The following is a 25352-nucleotide window of genomic DNA, read 5'->3' as shown; positions in this document are numbered from 1 at the left end:
ACCCAGACTGGCCTCAAACCCATGATCCTCCTTAGTTTGCCACGTATACATGTACACCACCTCTTCACACCACTCTAGCTATTGCTAGTGTTTTCTACTGTGTACACAAATCTGAATAAACATAAGTGTAAAACAGAACCATTCCTTTCCCTGATAGATTTACACCACTAACCCAAAGAGACCATTGGGAAGAATAAACGGTGAAGCAAATGTGGTTTTTTTTTTATTTTTTGTTTGTTTGTTTTAGGGGGGCATAAAAATTTATGCTACTCCCTACAGTGTCTGCAATACTCATTTATGAATATGGTATAACAATTATGCAGGACAGAAGAACACTAATTAAATATGATCTTATTACAAGTGAAAACTTAACCACCAGCCCCGTATAGTGTTGTGAGTGCAACTCAGGGCCTTGTGAGTGCTGGGCAAACACCACACCCCATGTCCTCTCTTTCCATTATATTAGTGTTTAATAAAGGACAAAAGCAAACAGCAAAGTTCGCCACCTTCCAACCCACCCGTAACGGCTATTTGGAAACAACACCGTAAAAAGGAAGTATTGACTGGAATGTCTGGTCAGTTCTGAGTCATAAAGCACCACATCAGAATGCAAAGTGTTGAGAATTTACAAGTGCTTTTTCTCTAAATTGGCCCCTTGGCAGTATGTCTCCTTCAGTTCCCTCCAGGACTGCCACAGCAGCAGCCCTGGGATCAGAACCCATAAGCCATTAAAAAACACCAAATAGACCCAAAAGTAGAGGTAGCTCTCCGTGTTGAGGTTGGGACTTCCAACAAGCCACTCGGGGAAGAAGGTCATCCAGCCTCCATAGAGTTCACACACGCACAAGGTGATCTGTATGAAATGCCTGTGGGGAGAAGACAGGGTGAAGCTGTATAACTTGGTACTCTGAGTTATGGCATCCTTTATTTAGGGCCACTCTAACAGTCTTTTCTCCCGAAACCTGTGGGCTTCTGTGTGCGGCTTCTCTGATGGACCACATCAACATGGATAGTGAAGATGCATAGCCATCTCTGCCCGCAGAAGCCACACTGCCCTTCCCAGCATTGTTCTAACAGTGTTTAGAGTTCTAAGGACACTTGAGTACCCTGCACCATTCTCGGGAGGACTTAGTGAGGCCACCACTGACCCTCAAAGAGACCTTGCTATGAACTCAACACCAGCCCGTTCCAACTGTTATAAAGATGGCAACTATCCTCCCTCAAAGGGTATTGTGGAGGGTAAATGAAATATTGTAGATAAAGGGTCTTCCTTACCTGTGATTGACACACAGTCAATCATACAACTATGATCAATGTTTGACAAATTTGTAATGTGTCTGCAAATGTATTTAAAGGAATCAAGAACAATCACTGCTAATCATCTGTAAATGTGGTGGGGAGGGGGAGCAAGAGCTGGGAGGACTCTCTGAGATGTCACGATGAAGCTTTACTTCTTGAAGTCCTATGTTAAGCTTTTGCCTTGTGGATAAATGCGCTTGCAACTACATCCAAATGTCATGCAGGCAGCTAACATCTCTCCCTCCCTGCTGGACACGGGTGAACTTACCTATAATATTTCTCCTTGACTATGGCGTAAATTAGAACCAATGCCAAAAGCCCATCCAAGACAACAGTCAGAATTTCCACAGACACAATGGTCGAATCAAAATACAGCCATCTGGCATCAGCCTTGCCGTATTCTTTCCCTAAAGGCAAAATACCTGTGTTTAGTCTCCCAACTGGCAAACATTTTTTGTTGTTAACTTTTTAGGCAGTATACAATGCATGGGCTACAACTACAATAAGGCAATTTCTGTCAACCACATCAGTTTATTTGATTCATACTCACCACCCCATACCCTCTCTGGTCTCGTTACTTCCCTAAACAGAAACTCTCTACTCCCACTCCATATGCAGCTTCTATAGAGATTTGCAGAAATGTGGCACTTGCCCATTTATGGATCGGATGATTTGGGTTTTTTGTTGCTGTTATTTGTTTGTTTGTTTGTGTTTTCCAGACAGGGTTCTTGGTACAGGCTTGGCTGTCATGGTAATGAGTTCTTATAGACACAGATGTCAATCTGTGCTGGCGGTATAGTTGGTAAAGATTATCCTTCCTCTGTGGGCTGTCCTCACTCCTTTCCTGAGTAGGAATTTTTAACTTTTCACAATCTCATTTGCCAATTCTTGCTATTATTTTCTGTGTTACTGGATTTCTGTTTGGAAAACCCTTGCTTGTGCCTATATCTTGAAGTATTTTCCCTACATTTGTCTCTAGCAGTTTAGCATGTCAGGCCTCATGCCTGAGGCCTCAGGATCCATTAGAGCTGGGTTTTACACAAGGTGAGTGGGGCCTGTTCCATTCCCCCTCATGGGTTATTCAATGCTCCTCCCATTATTGTTGAAGAGGTTGCAATCTTTTTTTCCAATATATGTCTTGTCACTTTGTCCAATATCTGGGAGCTGTAGCATTGCATGAGATTTTTTTTTTTTCTGGGTCCTCTATCTTAGCCCATTGGTCTACGACTAGTAAGCCTTTTATGCCAGTTAATGAAAAGGACCGCTGTCTCACAACCTTCCCCATGACTACAGAGGGCAAGGGAAGCACATTCATCTATGTGCACTGTACCCCTGACCCTCTTCATTACAAGTTGCAGGATTTTTAATTAGTTCAACACTGTCAAGTTTTGCAGACACAATATTTAACAATGATGGTTCTAGAGTCTGGGGAGATAGTTTAGTAGGCAAAGCTATGGCCTCACAAAGATGAGGACCTGAGTTCAATCCCTAGCACCCATGTAAAAATGCCAGGCAGGCAACTCATACTTGCAATCGCAGCACTGGTAAGATGGAAACAGGAGGACACAGAAGCTGGCAGGCACACTGGGTCATAAATTAGCAGTGAGCCTAATTGGTGAGCTCCAGGCCAATGAGAGACCTTGTGTGACAAGAGCTGGATGCCATTCCTGAGGATTGCTGAGATTGTCCTCTAGTCTATATGTGCATGTGTGCAGGCTATCGTGCACACATAAGACTAGATGGTAGTGTCTTGTGGAATATTATTTAACTGGGCAAAAATGTGTTACATTTGTTTGTTTTGTTTTGTTTTTTTCCCCCCAGGTTTTTTCGAGACAGGGTTTCTCTGTATTGCTTTGGAGCCTGTCCTGGAATTTGTTCTATAGAGCAGGCTGGCCTAGAACTCATAGATATATGCCTGCCTCTGCCTCTGCCTCCTGAGAGCTGCGACTAAACCAACACCTGGGGTGTTACATTTGTTTATGCTGCATTTATTAAAGATATAAAGATATGTTACATTTGTTTGTGTTACTGAATAATTGTTTAACTACGTAAAGATGTGTTACATTTGTTTATCCTTCATTTGTTTAATTATGTAAAGCCGTGTTGCATTTGTCTCATCTTGCCTGCCTAAGACACCCAGTCTAATAAAAAGCTGAGTAGTCAATAGCTAGGCAGAAGAGAGATATGAGGCTGGTGGGAAGATAGAATAAATAGGAAGAGAAATCTAAACTCAAGAGGAAAGACGAGAGAATGAGTACAAAGAGGGGGACATGCCCAGGGCCAGAAGATAGGCAGCTGCAGCCAGAGCTAGCAGGAAAGTAAAATATACAGAAAGACAGAAAGAAAGACAAAAGGCCCCAAGGCAAATACATAAAGAGAAACAGATTAAAATAAGAGCTAAGATAAGGCTGACCATTCATAACCATTAAGAAGTCTCCATGTCATGATTTGGGAGCTGGTTGGTGGCCCAAAAGAAAGCTTGGTAGAGCAGTATCAAAAACTGTTACTTGTCCTAACCTAGGATCACATGGCAGATGGGCTTCTGGGGTGGGGTGGGGCTGGTGTGACATTAATTGAGGCGGGAAGACCTGCCCACTGTTGGTGACACCATTCCCTGGGCAGGGAACCCTGGACTGTGTGAGAGCTGAGAGAGCAAGCTGAGCGTGAGTATGCAGACACCCACTGCTCTCTGTGCCTGACTATGGCTGTGATGGGACCAGCGCCCACAAGCTCCTGCACAGTGACCTCCTGCCATTGTGGTCTCCTCCTGAACTGTGAGCTGGAACAGACCTTTCTCCTTTTGGTTGCTTCTGTCCGGACATTTCATCACACAACAGGAAAAGAAAATAGGATACACATGCATGAAATCAAAAGGGAAAAAAGGCAGGTAAGAGGGCTCAGTGGGTAAAGGCAACTGCTGCCAAACCTCACAAGCTGCGTTCCCCTGCAAGGACCCACACGGTAGAGAAGAAAACTGATGTCCCACAGGGTGTGCTCTCTCTCTCTCTCTCTCTCTCTCTCTCTCTCTCTCTCTCTCTCACACACACACACACACACACACATACACACACACAGAGGCACACACACAAATTAATTTAAAAAAATGAACTATCTTGCTAAATACATTATACTTACTCAAATACAAAGTTTCTAAGTATAATTTAGATGTGGGGAATTATTAAGGAAATATTTCTTAAAACACATTTTGTGGGACTGGAGAGATAGCTCAGTGATTAAGGGCACTTGCTACTATTGCAGAGGATCCAGGTTCAGTTCCCAGCATCTGCATGGAGGCTCAGAACCACTTGTAGGTACAGTTCTGGGGGACCAGATGCCCTCTTTTAGCCTCTGTGGGTAGCAGGCATGCATGTGTTACACATACATACATTCAGGCCTATAAAAGCAAATAAATCTTAAATAATAAAATGTGTGCCTGGACATAGTGGCACACACCTATAATCCCAGCACTTAGGAGGCCAAGGCAGGTAGATCTCTTGAGACCCTGTCTTCAAAACCCCATTTAGTGATTTTGAATGTCTACTTAGTTTTATTAGAGAGAAGGTTTTACCATATCACTCCAGCTAGCCTTGAACTTGGGATAGTCCTGCCTCTGCCTCTGCCTCTGCCTCCTGAAAGCACCCAACATACTTGCTAACTGACAACAACTGAGTGCTGATGGTCTAGGATGATGCAGCTTGAACTTCAGAGTGAACCAAACATGGACAGTGTTCATCAGCAACAGCCATCCCCTCTAGGCAGTAACTAGAAAGCCGTAATTCAAGACTCTTTGCAGACCCGTGGTCAGAATGTTCCAGAATGCACCAGGAGTCAGGAAGTTTTTCCCTAGTTTGAGAAGAGGGCCATCTACTTTAGAGGCCATTTTTATTCCTGATTTAATTGTTACTTGGTGGGGAATGTTCTTTTGTGTATGTTTGTCTTATTGGTTGAAGACTAAAACACTGTTGGTCAATAGGGCAGCAAGATAGGTGGGACTAAGATATAAGGAGGATTCTGGGAAGTGTAGGCAGAGAGGAGTTGTCATGAGATCCCAGGAAGTAATATAGCTGGGCAGAAACTGCCACTAGCTAACCATAGAGGTCTGGAGGTCTGTACAGACAGGTAGGAAGTGACAAGCTGGGCAGAAAGAGAACATAAGAAGGGGCAAACAGGAAATCGCTCTCTTCTCTTCTCTGTGGACACGGTGAGTCAGTCACCATGTAGGACGCCAGAGGAGTAACAGGTCCCTGAACCTTCTCCAGTACGATAAGACCACATGGAAATACTTAGATTGATAGAAATGAGTTAATATATAAGACAGAGCCAGCCAACAGTTTGATAATTAATATGGTGTCTGTGTGTTCATTTGGGGCTAAAGTAGCAGTGGGCCCTGCTGGACCAGAAAAATTACATAACAGTTACTAGTATTTTTTAAAAAGATTTACTGACAGAGAGACACACTATGTGTGTGTTTGTGTGCATGTGTGTACACACAAGTGTAGATGGATGCCCAAGAGAGGGTGTGGGTACCTTGGAACTGGAGTTATAGGTGATTGTGAACTGCATAGTATGAGTACTGGGAAATGAACTCAGGTCCTCTGTAAGAGCAGCAAGTGCTTTTAACCACCGAGACATCCCTCCAACTCCTAATTTTTCTATTATCCAAAACTCAGGAAAAATCTTTTACACAAAATGTCGATTCTTTAGGAGGACCACAATTAGTGAATGCTTAGATATTAAAAATAGAACTAACCCCAAACTACCATCTCCATTCATTCTGTTTAAAGATGATTATCTTATTGCAGGAGGCACAATGTCTGCAGCTAGAGGTAAGTGCAGAGAGCTGGAGGATGTCTGGAGATGGCAGAGAAGACTGATGGATGGCCCAAGGCAGCCCTGCATCCACCAGACCCTACATGAACCTCTGGAATACCCTTTGCTACTGAACTCCACCCACCATCCACCTTGCTAAACCAGAACAGCCAAGGCTCCAACACCAGGTTAAAAATCATGAGACGTGATCAGTTCTATTTATCTTGTGACTGACAACGGCAGGAGGCAACAGTTCAGAGGGGAAGAGACCAGGCCGGGGCTGGAGGAGGGTCTGAGCCCCACCACTGCTGCATGCCCTGCCATTGGGTGGGGACGAAGGTGGCCTGCAGCCTGAAGCCACGGCCAGCCTCTGGGAGGTCCTGACCTGGATCCTCGGATCAGCAGCTGCTCTTGAGCATTTGCTTTCAAAATAAAAAGGCAGTTCCCCTAAAGATGGAGATGAGGAGAGCCCCTGTCAACCGTTCACTTTCCATGGACTTGACCACATCTGGGCTGTTCTCTTTCTCTGATGCCAAAAGCAGGGCAGCTAGTGTGGAAGCTGCAGCATGCCTTCTGACAAAGGGGACCAGAGGAGCCCCAGGAGGGAGGAGTAGTGATTCAGGCTGGGTCCTCCAGCCCCATGACTTTGCAGCCACCCCCATGCAAAGTTTAACACAGACAAGTTGAGCCTAGCCAGGAGGTGTAGGAGCAGGACTTTGCTCCAAGGGAGCTCAGATCCCTGCCCAAACACAGCACAGAACAGGAGGGATCAAAGATGACACATTCTGTTTTCAGAAGTACTGACTGAATTGAGACACTTCCTTCTTTAGACATTTCCTAACACTCATAGTGAAAAAGAGTGTCTACACAGACCTTGGTGTGAGTATGTGCTTTCAGGACATGACAGAAATACAATAAGGCTGGGAGTGACACAGCTCAGTAACACAGCATGTACTTAGCATGAGCAAGGTCATAGCTCTACCCTCAGCACCAAAAAATAAGATATAAAATAAGATAATAAATTAGGACTGATGAGATCGCTCAGCTGGTAAAGTCACCTGCCACCAAGCCTGATGACCTGAGTTTGATTACTGGGAAACCACATGGTGGAAGGGGAGATCCACTTCCTGAAAATTGTCCTCTGTCCTAGACAGACAGACAGACAGACAGACAGACAGACAGACACACACACACACAGTGAATAAATTAAAATAAAAAATCATAAAGAAATAAGAACTTGAAACACACACCCACATATACTTGCATATACCATACACAGAGATGCTTAATAAATAAAGATAAAATAATTGCGGAGTAAAATTTGGAAAGTAAGGAAAAAGAAAGACAAGCAGCAGACAAGGCACAATTGCAGATGCTAACCCTGAAAGCCAGGAAGAGATGCTGGGTGGCGCCTGCCTCCCTGACTTAACCACCCTGCTATAGAACATCTTGGGAAGTTAACATCACATGGCTAAGGGTTGGTTAGTTTATAGTGAGTGTAAAAAATGGGGAAACTACCTGACAGCTCTATAGAGTAGAAAGAATTTGGAGAATTATTTCCAAGACAGGTATAGACATAATCAATAGCAAACTGGGGGCTAGAGAGGTGGTTCAACAGTTAAGAGTATGCATGCTTTTCCAGAAAACCTGGGTTCAGCTACCAGCATCCACATGGGTCAGTTTATAAATGCCTGTAACTCCAGCTCCAGGGAGCTGACACCTTCCTCTGGCCTCTGAGGACACTGCTCACATACACACACACACACACACACACACACACACACACACACACACACAGACACACAGACACACACACACACACACAGATGAAAATAAAGTTTTACAAAGTAAATTTACATAAAACATGTATGGGGGAAGCACACAGTTTAAGACCTGCAGGCCCTATGGTGTCTTGTCTTTGTTTTACAGGGTTGTGTAGGGGGTCACACATGTTAGGCAAGTGCTCGACCGCTGAGCCACACCTCAGCTGGATACACTCTGTTTACTACAGAGCCTACTGAAATGTAATTCACATGGCACACAATTCCAATTTTAGCACATTCACAGATTTGAACAGACAGAATCTGAGGACATCCCAAAGGAGAAGCCCACACCCATTACCAGTCACCCACTTTCCCTTCCACACCCTGACTCTCATCCCCAGCCCCAGGCAACCATGAATTTGCTACCTGTCTCTATAGATTCACCTGTTCTGGACAGGCCATGTAAATGGAATCATACAACATGTGATAGAGACGTTCAGTTCATCGACAGCCATTCTTGCAATTAATCTCTTCAGACATTTCAAATGCAAATGTTTTTAATTACTCACATAAAGATGCAATCAAGCCTCGGGAATCTGCAACATTTCCTAGTACAGACAAGTAGACAAAGGCGCCTTCCTAGAGGGAAGAAAAGGGAGACAGGTTGTTTAGCCTCATCACCACAGGGCGGCATGGCAGACACACAGCAGGTACTGCAGGACAGAGGCTTCCCCTTCCTCTGTAAGATGTCCACACCTTGGCCAGGAGGACCACACCATGCCATCTCTGGAGGCTAACCAGACTGGGAAATGAATGTGACCAAACAATAATAAACGTTACTTTTTAATGCCTGGTATTATAAATCAGAGGTGTGCTCTTATGTAGAAAAAAAAAGTGAAAATTTCAAGGAGAGTGCTTGACTGTTGCACAAAATAAAAATTTGCTTTAGACCATTCCAAGGATCTTAAATCTTGGAGAAGATTCTTACAGCAGGTTATTTTTTAACCTTAAAAATAAAACGCATGTGGCCGGCAAATGTCTATAGCAGAGTTGAAACCTCTTCCTGTGCTGTGATGGGAGATGTCATTCTATAAATGTTTCTCATACTGGTTAATGAATAAAGCACCGCTGGCCAATAGGAAAGGACGATAGGAGGGACTAGGAGACAAGGAGGAAAGGGGAAGTAGGAAGGAGGAGTCAGGATGGGGAGAAGGGAGAGAACAGAACTGCCTGCCCTGGCTCTCTGGTAAGATGACGTGGAAATGGGTTAATACTTAAGACAGAGCTAGCAGATAAGAAACTAGTACCTGGCCAACAGCATTTTATCTAATACAGAGTCTTGGTGTGTTAATTGAGGCTGGCACGGTGGCGGGACAAGACCACTGGCGGGAGGAAAAAACCTTACTTGTTACAGTGCTGCATAAGGGCAAATTCAGGAAGGCTTTAAACACGTAAAGGCTTTTCATTTAGTGATGAAAATGTCATCATGGAGGTCATCATGGATCCTGGAAGTGTCTCTTTGCCTACACTTCCAAAAGTCAAACAGCTAGAATTCACTGGTCTATTTGCTGTGACAATGGTTCCCTTGACTAATTTTTACTGCAGGTCAATAGCTTTTCCTCGTCACCCCCTTCCCCTAACAGCTTCACATGGCGGGAACACTCTCTGCCCACTCCTTCTCCTCTCTTTGCTACTATGTTTTACCACTTGTGGGGGCGGGCCACCTACTCCTTTAGACTGTTCACCCTGTAACCTTACTCATTTACACCAGTCACACACACACACACACACACACACACACACACACACACACACACACACCCCCGTCATCTCAGCAGTAAATCTGGGCTTGCTCTATTTCATATGATACATACGATAATAAAGCTCTCTTCGTGTGAGAAACTTGTCTTATTTCTTTTCAAAATGCCAGTTATTGGAAAAACAAAACAAAAACAAACAGCATTTATTATACATAGGTATAGCATTTTTCCATTACTTACTCACATTTGTGACTTTAGTAAAGGACTGAAAGCATATGCCCACTCATTTGTATGTGTTGTACAGGCTCCTTACTAAAAGCACAAGAGTTCCTCATGCTTTTACACTCTCATCCAGACTTCAATGACCAACTTCTGTCCATTTTGCTTGCACACAGATTAAATTCCCATCCTGGTTCTGCAAGCATATGTATATGACTTCTCTGTTTTATCTGTGAGTAGATTCTAGAACAGGAAAAGCTACTCAGGCCATTCCTACCATGCACACAGAAGTGGTGTTCACTGCAGTGGACCACGGATTTTTTTTTTCTTTACTGACCCAGTATCTTGACCCTGTATCATTCAGTGGTAAAGTTATGGGTGGAAGGTCCTTCTCTACCTGGATGTCTCAAAAATCACACTGTATTAGTTTGCTTCGCATGTGGGCTGGGACTTACTAACTAGTGAGAGCCATCTGTCTATCCAACAGTTTGTGACTGTCTTTCTCTTTCACAATATCTCATGAAATGTTGTTCAGCCTCTTACCCAACCTAATCTCTGTAAACACAGGCTTTGGAAGCTGGTTTATGTTATCTTTTCTTGACACTCTTTCTGGGTCAGCTAACTAGTAAATGATCTTTGCCTGAGTCAATCTAAAGTGAATTTTCTTTACAGGAGATTTAGGCCAGGCATGGTGGCAAGTACTTGTACACAAGTTCAATGCCAGTGTGGGCTATACTGTGAGTTACAGGCCAGCCAGAGATGAAAGAAAAGAATATGGGGTTGGGGAAGGAGAACAGGAACGGAAGAAAGAAAGAAGTGCGGAAAGAAAGGAAAAGAAAACGAGACTCTCAAGTGTTTAGGACTGAGGACGCAGCACAGCGGCAGGTCACTTGCCTCGTGTGCACAGGGACCTACGTTCCACCCGTACTGCCTAGCAAAACCAAGAGCAGCTAAAGGGCTTTAAGATTTATTTTATTTTTAATTGTATGCCCATGCCTGTCTGTGTGCAGGAGTGCAGGTGCCTGTGGAAGCCAGAAGAGGGCATTGGGCCCTCCTACAGCTGAAGGTTTAGGTGGTTGCTAGGAACCTAGTTTGAGTCCTCTGCAAACACAGAATGCACTCTTAACATGCACTCCTGATTACTGGACTGGATAACAAACCTACCCAGTTAATACACACACACACACACACACACACACACACACACACACACACACACACACGGGGGGGGGGGGTGTATGTAAAACTGAGAGGCCTGGATATGATTAGCAAACTAGCTGGGCGTAGTAGTAAGTGTTTTAGCACAGCAGTTGTCAACTTATGAGTTTCAACCCCTTTGGAGGTTGAACAACCCTTTCACAGGGGTCACTCAATACCATTGGAAAACTCAAGTATTTTACATTACGATTCATAACAGTAGCAAAATTACAGTTGTGAAGTAGCAATGAAAATAATTGTGTGGTTGGGGGTCACCATAGCATGTGAACTGTATTAAAGGGTCTCAGCATTAGGAAGCTTGGGAATCCCTGCATTAGGAGGTGGAGGTAGGAGGATCAGGACAGAAAGCCTCAACTATGTGGTGAGTTTTAGGCTAGCCTGTGATGCATGAGATCTTGTTTCACACCAAAGATCAGCAAACTGCATCAGCCTACACCAGAGTTGTGATAGTATACTGTCATCTCACAAAGCTGCCACCAAGGCCAAGGGAAATAAGTATCAACTATTAGTAACTATGAGATCCTCCCCTTAAAGTAATAGTAAGGGCTGAGAAGTCCCCTCCCTCCCCTCAAGGCACTCCAGAGCTGGTAAACCTTCCCAGCAACCACATTGGCCAGCTCTTTAATTACCATAGCAGCAATCCAAGAAGGGTCAAAGCACTTCCTGTACAAGCTGGGTAACCTGTTTAATCCCTAGGACCCATGTAAAGATGGAAAGAGAACTAAGACCACAAAGTTGTCGTCAGACTTCCATACAAGCACCATGGTACATATACACACATGGTCATAATAATAAAAAACCAAATGGAAACATACTACTGTGAGGCTTCCTAAAACACATACATATAAAAAAATTTAAATGGAGTCAACATGTAATGGAGAAGACAATACCCCAACTAGATATCATATGTTATCAAGTAACCAAACCCCATAACAAGAAGGAGCATTTTTATAAGCTGCTGGCAAAAAGAAACCCATAGGCCCATCAAACTCTATTGCCAGTGCTGCTGGTTACCATCCACGACTTACAGTAAGGCCTTATTGTGGGAGATGCCACATACTTTTGGTCCAGAACACAGACAAATCTAGCTGGTGTTCAACTGGAAGCTTCACCCCTACTGGCTAGTGTCCACAGCGCTAGTGACCATAACGCTAGTGTCCACAGTGCTAGTGACCATAACGCTAGTGTCCACAGTGCTAGTGTCCACAACGCTAGTGTCCACAACGCTAGTGTCCACAACGCTAGTGTCCACAGCGCTAGTGTCCACAGCGCTAGTGTCCACAGCGCTAGTGTCCACAGCGCTAGTGTCCACAGTGCTAGTGTCCATAACGCTAGTGTCCACAGTGCTAGTGTCCATAACGCTAGTGTCCACAGTGCTAGTGTCCACAGCGCTAGTGTCCACAGCGCTAGTGTCCACAGTGCTAGTGTCCATAACGCTAGTGTCCACAGTGCTAGTGTCCACAGCGCTAGTGTCCACAACGCTAGTGTCCACAACGCTAGTGTCCACAGCGCTAGTGTCCACAACGCTAGTGTCCACAGTGCTAGTGTCCATAACGCTAGTGTCCACAGTGCTAGTGTCCACAGCGCTAGTGTCCACAACGCTAGTGTCCACAACGCTAGTGTCCACAGCGCTAGTGTCCACAGCGCTAGTGTCCACAACGCTAGTGTCCACAGCGCTAGTGTCCACAGCGCTAGTGTCCACAGCGCTAGTGTCCACAGCGCTAGTGTCCACAGTGCTAGTGTCCATAGCGTTAGAAGGTGCTGTGCACACTACCAAACAAGACAAATAATTATCAATGTTATCCAGCTGTGAAACCAGTGAGGGAGAACATGAAGTTGGGTGAGTGAGGATGGGGGCTGGATGATATGGAAGGAATTGAAGGACAGCAAAGAATATTATAAAAAATATAACATATGAAATTCCCAAAGGGGAAAAACAGAAACCAAACCAAAACATATCACCCATGCCCACCACATCCTGCACAGCTCAGCCGTGTTAGCCTGATAGGTAGGTGATGAGGGAATGAAGAAAGATACAGACACTCATATCTGGGAGTGCCATCAATGCTTTCCGTACACTCTCTCAACATTCACACATGGACCATAGGAAGGCTGTGCTAATTCCCTGAGCCTGACCGGGGAAAGGCTTTGCCATTTCCATAGATCTGGAGCACTGGAGTCCTTGACACAGCCTTGTCCCTAATAAATACTCACTCGGGGCTTCCTCTGCTCCCAACATATGCCCTTAAGGTAAATAGCCAGGCATCAAAATGCCCATCCTGCTGTCCCAGGGTCTATATGGCATACGTTGGGCAAGTTTTCTCTTATTGTCTAACGAGGTCTGTAGAAGGTTGCCAAGACATTTATTCCAAGTTCACTTATTTAAAAAAGTTAAGGTTCTGGATATCAAAATAGTTGACCTAAAAAGTGGGATATTTCCTATTGCAAGGTTAAAACAGGAGTGGGCTAACTCCATCTAACCCAGAAGCTAGCAAAGTCACTTTAAAGGGTCATGTACCATGGCAGATGAAGTTATCAAAGTTCCACCTCATTATTCTCTTCTGTCATTCCAGACCTGTAGCTTGTAACAATGTATTTTGTAGATTTCTAGAAACTGGGAGTCAATGCTCAAAAGAAGCCAGTGTCTTGCCTGGAAGCTACTGTGATCTAGGATTAAATAATAATTTTACAAGAAATGGTGCACACACACCATTTCAAAGACACATTTTACAGGAAAAAAAAAGTGGCTTTACAGAAATCAAAAACCAAAAAGAGGCTACTTTGTATGAAAATGCGTTTGGAGTATTTTGCTGGAAAAGCATTGGAAGGAAGACTCAGATACAATGTAGCACTCAGCATTAGAGCCCAGATGAAGTGGAGGGAGAGTGGAGAGCCCCTGAACCCTGCTCACACACATTAGTATTTTCAGATCTGACCAAGTGTCTCAGCCTAATCACACTGGAGTTGTCATGGCAACAGCCTGCACCACCATTCACGGGAGGACCAGCTGCGGCAGCCCCTCCCCCAGGCTTTACTGACTTTAGATATATCCACTGTCAGCTGCCATTCTCCCACTAAATGGCCGCTGTAGTTGATGCAGTCTTTGCCAGCCCCAGCAGACAGTTGTCACCAGTGGCTAGTGATGGCTCCTGTGGAAGCTTGGTGTCAGTCACGCTAGTGCTGCTGTACCCATGCTATTGGGCTTAGGGTTGGATTTAGGACAGGAGAACATCTGTCCTCTTGAGGGAATCCTCAGTTCTGCTGACACATCTGTTCTCAGGGTAAGGCCCAGATGGGAAGTCTTGAGGCTCACTGTGATTGGACATGGGGATTAAGACTGTCTGCTACATGAACAGGATCAAAAGGGCAGAGGGGAGATGCTGGGGATGCTGGCAGAGGAACTGCAACCTCTGAGGTTTGGAAAGTGCCAGGCACCCTGGGTCCGTGCAGCCCTGGTCCAAGAACCCTAGGTCTCCTCTGGGAATTTGTCACCAGTGCAGAATCACAGCCAATCCCAGGGTGACTGGGATTGTCAAGTTGAGAAACACTGTTTTAAATCACAAATGACATTTAATCTTTATAGCAGGTTTTGTTTTTCTTTGTTTGTTTTGAGGCAGGGTCTCAATCTGTGGTTTAAACTAGATTTCATCTCAAAATCCTCCTGTTTCAGTCAAGCACTGATATTTGAAGAGTGAGCCACACCGCTCCTGGGTTTACAGCAACCCTCTGAAGAGAACATCGACTTCCATGTGTTAAGGACATGCCAGTCAGCTTCAGCTGTCAGGGTGACAAAGGCTATAATCGTCAGAAGAGTTTCAACATAGGAAATGAACACACCAGACGGGCCTCCGTCCATGCCTGGAAGGGATGTGGGGAAGCCCAGCTTGGCACAAGAGGCCAGCTCACCGCGGGAGGCACCATCCTGCCAGATAGGCGAGGGGATGCACAGAGAGCTAGCTGACCACGTGCCACACCTAAGTCAGCACAGCAGCCTTCTGCCATGGCTCCTACCTTGAGCTACTCTGCCTGACTTCCCTCACTGGCGGACTGAGGCCTAGAGGTAGAAGGTGAAATAAACCCTTTCCTCCCCTCTGCTTTTGGTCAGAGTATTGAGGCGACCGAAACCAAACTAGGACAATAGATAAGGAGCATGGCAGTGGGTGGGCATGGAGCTGGAGTGGAAGGTGAGAGCTCACATGTGGATCCATAAGCATAAGGCAGATGGAGAGCTAACTAGGAATGATGTGGGCCTTTGAAACCTCACAGCCTTCAGTGACACCCCTCCTCCAACAAGGCCAAGTCTCCTAATCCTTCCCAAACAGTTCCACCAACTGTGGGCCAAATATTCAAATATATGAGTCTATGGAGGACATTCCAAGCAGACCACCACAATAGCCAAGGGAGGCCATGCTTTTGGCTACAGGTGACTGGACCAGAGATGAGAATGGAACATTCCATCTCTAGAGGAGATAACTCCCTGACTGGCTGCCATCTGGAAGCAGTCACCTGTAAGGACTGGTCAATGGCATCTTCACCTTCTACAGTATAGACAGAGAAACAAAGGGAAGAAGCCATGGGTCTCTGCGGAGATGACTCGGTGGATAAAGGCATTTGCTGCCAAGCCTGACTAGCTTGCTCCCCAGGATTCCTTAGTAAAAGAAGAGAACCAATGCTTGCAAACTGTCCTCTGACCTCCACATGCACTCTGTGGCATCCACCCACACCCCTCCTAATAAATAAACAAATGTAATAACACCAAAAAAGAAGTAATAGCTGCACTACAGAGCCAGATTCTGTGTCTTAAAACAGAAGCACAGGGACACAGGGATTCTGCTGTTTGCTTTGCTGTCATTTATGTGGTTTTTGTTTGTTTGTTTGTTTTTAAAGATGCTGTGAGTTCCTGGGAATGTCAGAAACAAAACCTATAAAGTCTTACCAACATGGCTGCTTAAACATGAGATGGATAAATACAAGGACATAGTGCCATGGACAGGGAAAGCCCTACACAAAGAGCAGGCAACTAAGGAATGGCGAGAGTGGAAGACAGTCTTCCCCAGGGAAGAGCACACTCAGTGGGGACACAGGGGAAGGTGAGGGCAGCTGGGGGTAGTAACTAGAAATAGGTAACACCTCAACACACACACACACCAGGAGCTTAAGAAGCATAAACTCTGCAAACAAAACCCAGGCTCCCTGTGACAACTGCAATTTATCCTGAAGAACAAGCCTGAACAGAGCACTGCATGAACAATGTTAAGAAGAGATCCCAAGCAGGCTGATCAAAGGACAAGCCGGTCCCAGGGTAGCTGGGCACCCAGCAGATTGTGCCCACCCTGCACTTGTCGGCATCCCTCCCTGAACCTGCTGCTCACACCTCTTAATGTCATGACTCAGCCTCTCTGCCGGAACTTGCTTCTTGCTCATCTCCCTCTCCTCTTCCCGCCACACTCTGCTGCTCTTTAACCCACCAGCCTGCTCCTCACCCCTCAATCCCGCCTCACAGGTGACCCCTCAATCCCGCCTCACCATCCAATCCCACCCTCAACACTCAGCCCGGGCCATGCCCACAGTTAAGGACTGTCTCCCCACATCAAACTTCACCCATTTGTCTCTGCAATCACAATTCCTTACATTCATGCCCAGAGGCCCATCTCCTATGTGATTCTAGGTTCTGCGGAGGTGAACGTTCACACTAAACAGAGTCTCTCCACCTAGCGAGGCCTGGAACTCACTATGTAGATCAGTCTGGCCTTGAACTTGTGGCAATCATCCTGCCTCTGGCTCCCCAGTGCTGGGGATTCCAGGCATGCGCTACCACATCTGGTTTCTATGTGCTACTGGGGTGAACTCAGGGCTTCATGCATGATAGGCCAGCACTCTACCAACCGAGGCTCTAGACCATGGAGATATCACTGCACAGGTGCACACGAGGCACCAGTGACGGCAGTGGGGACACCCAGCAAGGCCTGTCTGCAGGTTCTTCCTGACTTCAGCTCCAAGACAGAGGCTGAGCAAGGGACGCTTGCTCATTCCACTTCTATGGGTCGCCTTGGGGAAGAGAATGAAAGGAGGGCAGGTCAGAGAGACACATCACAATTTCTCCTCTTCATCATCTCTGCTGTTATTGCTCTGAAGCCGTTCCCAAGCTGCTCTGGGAACAAGGCAAAAGCCCAAAGGGACCTGATTGCCCCAGTCAGTGGGAAGCAGTGAGAGCCACTGGGGTCATTAGGAATGGCCAAAACCCCTAACAGGGTAGGTTGTAATAGTGACCTGTGTTCTTGCTCAAATCCTTCCCGATACTTAGCAGCCATGCTTACTATCTGGCATCCCAGCTCCTCCTCGGGGATTAGAGCTCACAGAGGCAGCTCTACTCAGCTCCAGGCACTTCTGAACCCAGTCACCTCTGGTTGGACACTTAAGGTGAACTGCCTGAGGGATGTATAGCTTGAACTTTTGGGTCTACTCAAGGCTCTACTTTATAGTATCAGTGATCCCATATGTTTGCATACCCTTGTGGTAGAATATTACTTTAAGGTGTGTGACTTTTGTTTATGCTGCATTTGTTTAACTCGGTGAAGCTGTGATTCTTTGCCTATCTAAAACACCTGATGATCTAACGAAGAACTGAACAGCCAATAGCGAGGCAGGAACAGGGACAGGCAGGGCTCACAGGCAGAGATTATAAATAGGAGAAATCTGGGAAGAGAGGAAGAAGTAGCCAGAGAAGGAGAACTCCAGAGGCTAGTCACCCAGCTTCACAGCAAGCCACAGAATAAGAAATAAAAGTATATAGGAATAGAGAAGGAAAACCCCAAAGGCAAAAGGTAGATAGGATAATTTAAGTTCAGAAAAGCTGGCAAGAAACATCCAAGGCACGACCAGGCACTCATAACTAAGACTAAGCCTCCATGTGCGATTTACTTGGGAGCAGGGGGCCCCTCAAAGCACGAAAGAGTAAAGCAACATACAACAAAATGGCATACCAACATGGGGCTTAGATATCCATCTAGAGCCTAAGAAAGCTGGAAAAAAGACATGCTCCTTTAAAAGGTTCTGCTGTTCAGCCAGCAGTGCTAAACAGAAGCTAGAAATGGCAAGCTAGGTAAAATCCGCTTGTACCTGCTTCCATAACTAAAAACGTTTAATGGCAATTCTTAGCCATGAACCTCAGACCAGGCTGTGAGCTCTAGGCTTGGCTTTCCCAACCCAAGAAGTGGGAAAAAAAACCTCTAAACAGATTCAGTGTATTTTACAATCTGCATAGGCTTAAGGAAGAAAGAAAATGGGTACAGACAGTCATAGAAAGAAATAGTTTTAAAAACAAAGTCTTTAAAAACACAGTAAAAGTAATATGAAAGAAAAAAGTCACATAAAGATGGGAAATACATAGGGAGTCTGGATCCTGTATGTTTTATTGTGTTGATTTTGAATTCTTTCATTGCTGAAAAGCACAGGAAGCTGCTAAGAGACATGGAATTAACAGAGGGACTGAGGAAATAAACCAGGATGCCTTAACTTTAAAACAGAAGTCAAAAAATATATTTGTAAAGTGGAACTTAAAAGATGCATTGCTTTAGAGACCTGGTTTTGCTTTTGTTTCCATAGGAAACGAGAGGTTGTGGATTTGTTCCAGGTTGCTATGGGTCTGGTCTGATCAAGGGAGACTGTGCTGGTATCTTGTTTGTACAAATAAAGCCTATCTGAACATCAGAGGGTGGTCTGATCAAAAGAAACCACTTGAAACTTGGCAGATGATATCCATCAACAAAGGTTACCGTTGGTCTTCCTGGGACTTGGTCATTAGCTCAAATTTTCTCAGGGACCCTAAAAAGGCCTTCACTTACATTCAATAGGAAGCAGTCTAGAGAATACAATATCCACATTCCCCAGAGCTAGATTGTGGGAGGCTTTTGGTTATTTGGTGGGCCATGGATGTTTGTTATATTTAGGGGAATATAAGAATATAGGAATGATAAGATTAAAAGAGTAGATTATTTAACCTACTTTAAACTGAAAACAACTATTAATCTCAAAATTTTTGTATTGGTATGGACTTTGTATACAGGTACAAACTTAAAGTCATTTTTGTTGCAACACACTATATATATATTTCTAGTCATGTTTAAAGGATTTTTGTATATTGATACCAATTTTTGATTATTTTGTTATGACATATTGTATAAATGATTCTATTCTTGTTTAAGGTATTGTACCTACAAAGTTCATTTAAAAAGGTAAGAAAAAAATTCTAGTTTTTGAAAGCTATCATTGTGAACTATTTAGGATAACCAAGAAACACAGGTCAGTTGTTAGTCATCTATAACAATCAAATTTGTAGATATACTAGGTATGTTTTCCAGATCATATAGAGATATATTTTAGGTAGATGGTCTTCAAACCTTTCAAAGACCTACAGAATATGGCATTTAAAACGTTTTATTAATTTAGGGATTTTCATGACAATGAGACACATCTGCTCCTGGCAGCACCAATTAACTTCAGAGATGATGGACACTGAGAAAACTCCTTTGAGTTTACTTTCAGTGTGACACTAGTCATTAGGGCAAGAAGCCGCTCTTACCTGGGCTGCTTGACAGTATGTTGTATAACATGGATATGCAAGACCCACAGGAAAGTGACTGCTGAACTTTGACAAAACACAATGGGATAGTCCTTCAGCATCCCTGCTTCACAGAAGAAACTGCAGACATTCTGAAGGACACAGGGGGAAGTGACTGACACACTGCCAATATAAAGCAGGGCAATCTTTCAAATTTCTGCTTCACTGAAAAGTTTGCCAGATATTATGGGCCTGTAGGCTGATGATAGATGTCCCAACAGTGGAAAGGAACTCTGGGTGACTGTCCAGGCAATCAGATGTCCCTATCATTTCTAGAGTTTTCTGAAATTGCTTGGAATGAAATTTTTGTTTACTTAAATAATATTATATCCTTCTGGTGCCTTTGATGGAGTTGAAGACAACATATAGTTGCAGTTTTCATTAGTTATGATAAGAGATTAATTGGGTATAAAGTTTTAGAATCATTAAGATGGATAAATAACGGAGTATTTTCTTTTAAATTGCCAGACACAAATGAACTAGACTCTATTACATTATGAATGTAATCTTTACTTGATAATTGTTCTTACTGTGTACAGTTAAAGTTAAAACCTTTCATTTTTTTGTTTAGACAAAAAGGGGAAATTGTTGTAGAATATTATTCTAAGGTGTGTTACTTTTGTTTATGCTCTGGAACATTTGTTTAATGTTGCAGAGATGTTTCATTACATAAAATTCCCTGCAGTCAGGAGGTTGGGTCAGCAAGTAGCTGACAGAAAGTGGTAGTGAGGATCCAGATGGAGAAGGGTTTATTTCTGGTTGTGAGCCTAGCTTTTAACAGCTTAGCCATCTCTCCGGCCCATGGAGAAGGGTTTCTAAGGAGGGTTGAGGAGAAGCAGAGGGCTTCTGGAGACTCAAGAAGGAGAGGAAGTGAGCTACTTAACTTGCTATTCAGCTTCTCTGAGGAGCAGAATCCTACTTCAGCCTTTGAATCCTGAGTTCTTTAGAGGGACAGAGATGTAGAGAAGTTCCCCTTATAGCTATGAAACGGTTGGAGATTTCCCTCAGGCTGCAGCTCTTGGGGCCTAACTGTTGCGGATAGCAGCTGAGTTGCAGTTGATGAACTGCCGCCATAGCATAAAAGGCAGAAAGGGATTAAAAGAGAACAACATACACTTGGAGCAAATTGCTAACCAAACCAAAGCCAATCCAGGCGAGTATATTCCTTATAGGCCTCACTGCTAATTCAAGAGTCCTTCCCACTGATCTCAGGTTGGCGTCAAAGACACCAGCAAAAGCATAGTAAGGAAATGCAAATGTCCATTAATGTGGGCTTATTAGCTTTTATAAGGTATGCCTCAATTTCAGAGAGATTAAATTATCACCAAGTGGCTTGTGTTTGTCAGTGGTCACTTCCATACATGGAGAAAATAATACCTTATGTGGGAAGAACTAAGACAGGGTAATCCCAAAGGAGCTCTTCATGGCAGACAACGACAGGATCCTCGGGGGGGGGGGGGGGGGCAATTTCTTCATATCTGGATCAGGGGGAACCTCCAGGCACCAGGGACTGAGGCATGTGCAATGCTACCTCTATCTGTACTTGAAAAGTTAACATAAACTGGGTGGTGAGAGACAAATACGTTTTTTGAGAATCTTGACACCTTTTTATGTTTCTGGAATGTTATAGCTATAAATGTTCCTTAAGTGGGACCTGGTTTTCTTGTTTGTTTGTTTTTGAAACAGGAACTCATGTAACCCAAGTTAGCCTTGAATTTACTGTGTAACCAAAGAGGGCTTTGAATTTCTCATCTTCCTGCCTCCCTCCCAAGCCCTGGGGTGACAGATACTCACACTGTACCTTCTGTTTCATTACCCTTGTTCTTTGGGAGACTGTGTGGCTTTAAGTCAATTCTTTAAACGAAGGATTTGAGGGAAAGAACCTTGCTCTACTCTCTACATGTATATTAGGAAATTATTGGGAAAGAAGGAATTTCATCTTTGCAAACACCTGGCATTTGCACTTTTAACTAGCAATACTCATAGACCTAAACTGTTGCCCAACATGGTGTTTCTTTTTATTTCAAGACTATGGACTTTAGCATCACATTAGCGGAAGTGTAGATCAGATTTTATTTTTTTAAAAAGGTATTTAGGATTATATTTTTACTTGTGGAGAGAGTAGACTTCAGGAGAACTACCTATGGACAGTCCCACTGCTTACTTATAAAGTGGGATGAAAGACCAGCAAGAAGGCTTCCGAGGATAAAGGACCTTCAGCCGAACCTCAGGGCCTGAGTTTGATCCCTAAAACACAATAGTGGGAAGGACAGAATAGACTGCAAGTTGTTCGCTGCTCTCCATATGCAATGCCATGACAGGGGCATGCCCCTGCCCCACGTTAAAGAAATGAAGACAGTGATTCACCATTTTAGGTGAATTTTAAGGCCACATTATGGTTAATCTTGACTGTTAACTGTCAACTTGATGGGATCTAGAATCACCATGAAAACAATTCCCTGTCAGGGATTATCTATGAAGAGACCCACTGTACACCAGGATGGTAAATTTCTGTCAGCAGGGGCCATGGACTGAACTTCCTCGCTGTGGGCCGGATGAATGAATGCAGATATACCTTCCTGCCATAGTGGACCACAGCCCCTCACTGAGTCAAAACTAACCCCTCCTTTAATTTCTCTCCTCAGGATTTCGTTACAGCAATAACATAAGTAATACAGAGACTTAGTAAACATGACCCTGTGGAACTAGGGCTTTGGAACTGAAGTGTAAGAAGAATGTGAACGGTTTGCAACCTTGGGCTAGAAAAGCCCTAGAATGCTCTAAGCAAAGTTTAACAGGCCATTCTGGCAAAGGTTTGGAAGACCAGAATATTGAGAGAAAAGACAGATGGAGTCGAAACCTGGCTCGTGAGAGGCCAGAGGGGAACAAGACCTCTTTGGGAAACTGAGCTAGTCAGGTTATATCCTTACAGAGAATCTCACTGCTTTCTGGTTGCAGCTTGAGTACATTAGATCAGAAATGCACACACTAAAGATTAAACAACAGATTACTCAATGAGTGAGTAGTTGAATAAATCAAGAAGGAAATTTTAAAAAATGATCTCAGAATTAAATGAAAATGAAAACACAAAATACCAAAGCTTGTGGTATGAAATAAAAGCAGTCCTAAGAGGGAAAGTTAAAGTTCTTAGTGCCTCCATTAAAAAAAAAAAAAAAAAAAGTTATTATAAATAACTTAATGGTGTATCTCAAGAGTTTGAAAAAACAGGAATAAACCAAACTTCAAAACAGCAGATTGGAATAAATAATTAAAACTAGGGCAAAAATTAATAAAGCTGACCCTTTGAAAAGATTAACAAGATTGATAAACCTTTAGCCAAACTAACCAAGACAGCAGACTTAAAATAATAAAACGAGAGATGACGAAGATTCCTTAGCAGACATCAGAGAAATTCAGAAATTCATGGGGACATACTTTAAAAACCTATATTCTACAAAATCAGGAAAGCTACAAGAAATGGATTTCTAGTATTTCTGACCCACAAAAGATAAGCCAAGATGAGGGGAGCGGTGCAGGGAGAGGAGGAGAAATTCCTCTAGCAATACTCAGGTGGGGATACCTTTGATACAAGACCAGGCAGCACATGGGAAGTAGGGCTGTACAGGGAATCAGCCTAGGCAGAGCTGGCGCCCTCAGGCCTCCCGGGACATCCGGCCCTCAGGTTCCCAGCCCTCCTCCCGGTCCGCAGCAACAGGGCAATGCTTACCAGCACGAAGTGCACCAGGGCATCATAGCAGAGCCAGGCGAGCACGCCACGCTCCACCGCGCTCCGCCCGCGGCCCAGGCGCAGGCCCAGCGCGCACCCCGCGGCCAGCAGAGCCGAGCACAGAAGCAAGGAGGAACCCACCGCTGGGCCCAGAGCCCAGTCCTCACCCATGGGTCCACGGTTTAATCAAGCACCAGCCCAGCAGGCAAGGCAGGCAGACGCTCCTCGGCTAGGCGAGCTAGACGCTCGTGGGCGGGGCTTCCTGTAGGTGGGCCTTCTCATGGGCAGGGTCCTGAGGGCGGAGTTACTCAAGGGCGTGCCTGGAGGCGTCTATCTCGCCAGGGCTGGTGTGCCTGCCTCTGCAGCCCGATTCTGTCCTGATGGTTCCTGGACATAGGCACCTGCTTTACACGCTTAACCGCTTCCACAAGATATACGAAGTCTGACGTCTAACAAGGTTCAAACGGTTAAGCAACAAAGTCAAAGTCCAGACGGTGGGGATTTTGACCAGAGACTCTAAATCTTGAGACCAAAGGTTATAAAGAGGCCTGGTAAGTATTGCCAATGAGACCTAAGCAAAGATCTTTACAGAAATTATCAGCCTTCCAACCATTGTTTCGTTTGTGTTTGATACAATCTAGCTACATGGCTCAGGCTACAATGGAAATCAGTATGCAGCCCAGGGGGGTCGAACTCAAGGTTATCCTCCTGCCTTGACTTCCTGAGAGCAGCAATCACAGGCTAGCATCACCATACTAGATACTACTCCCACAGCTGCCCGCACATCTCAGGGCTTTTAAATCCCATGCAGTTGACTGACCCTATTCCTAATATTTATCCCTCATTAGTCAAATGCTGTATGCCTCCTCTGGGCACGTGCCTCAGTAACACAGCACTTGCCTAGCACCCACTGGATTCCCAGGTTTCCGGGACGGGGGCAGATTCTGGGAAAGAGGGGAGGGCAGTTGTTTAATGGAATTAATTCCGACTTCGTAAGGGAGAACATTTCTGCAGGGTGGCTTCGTGGCAGTGTGTACAAACTGAGCACTCCTGAGCTGTAGGCTTTAAAATGCTTGGCCAGGAGGGTGAGTTTTGTTATGTATACCTTGTGGAAAAGATTGCTGGCACAAGATCAAAGAACTCGCCCAGTCACTCACTGGCAGATAGCATCTGCAGAACGTATCTCTTTGCTTATTACTACTCCCTTGCACTAACTAGAACATAAACTCCACAAGAGAGGCAGCCGTGACTGGCCTGTCTGGTGTGGGATACTTGACACCTATTGCAGATCTGGCATATTCTAACTGTCCAAGAACTGCTGACTGCAGGAGCAGAGCCAATCCTGCCAGTCCAGTAACAAAACGGATTGCTCTTTGGTATGGGTGGCGTATTTCTCAACCACACTGACAGCTCTAAGATCAACTGAGAGACTAGCCTCTGAGCATTCCTAGATTAGGTTGGGACAGTGGGAAGGCACTATTCCACAGGGTGGGTTCTGGACTGAAGATAGAGAAGCTAGGCACTGGCATGCTTCACTCTGCCTCCTGCCCCATCATTTCCTGCCATGATGGACTGTACCCACTAACTGGGGGCCAGAGCAGATTGCTGTCAGTATATTTCTATCACATCAGCAAGAGAAGCAATACACTTGGTAACTAACCTGTCCTCCACTAGATGAAAGGGCTTAGGTTAAGGGCCTGGAGAAATGGCTCCTGCCCTTCCAGAGTCTGAGTGCAGTTCCCACCTCATCAACTACCTGTAACTCCTGCTTCTGGAGATCCAACCACCTCTATTGCCCACTGCAGCACAACACTCACATACACATGTACACAGTTTAAGGAATACAAAAACTGATCAACAGGGGTGGTGCACGCCTTTAATACCAGCACTGGGGAGGCAAAGGCAGGAGGATCTCGGAGTTGGAGACCAGCCTGGTC

The 25352-nt window shown here is 44.7% G+C and overlaps 1 protein-coding gene across 1 annotated transcript; it reads right to left on the bottom strand.

Moving 5' to 3' along the window:
* Positions 1–447: 447 nt before the first annotated feature.
* Ebpl (EBP like) lies at positions 448–23635 on the bottom strand. Its single transcript, XM_051195564.1, has 4 exons — positions 23416–23635; positions 8441–8510; positions 1568–1706; positions 448–866 (listed from the first exon to the last, which is right to left on the bottom strand). Exons 1-4 carry the CDS (start codon positions 23584–23586, stop codon positions 626–628), a joined length of 621 nt encoding a protein of 206 aa, XP_051051521.1. The 5' UTR covers positions 23587–23635; the 3' UTR covers positions 448–625.
* Positions 23636–25352: the final 1717 nt, after the last annotated feature.

The sequence above is a fragment of the Phodopus roborovskii genome, unplaced genomic scaffold, assembly GCF_943737965.1.
Source record: "Phodopus roborovskii unplaced genomic scaffold, PHOROB, whole genome shotgun sequence".
In the NCBI taxonomy this organism is placed as follows: Eukaryota; Metazoa; Chordata; class Mammalia; order Rodentia; family Cricetidae; genus Phodopus; species Phodopus roborovskii.
The sequence above is the reverse complement of the archived record's forward strand: the minus strand, read 5'-3'. Positions and strand labels throughout refer to the sequence as shown.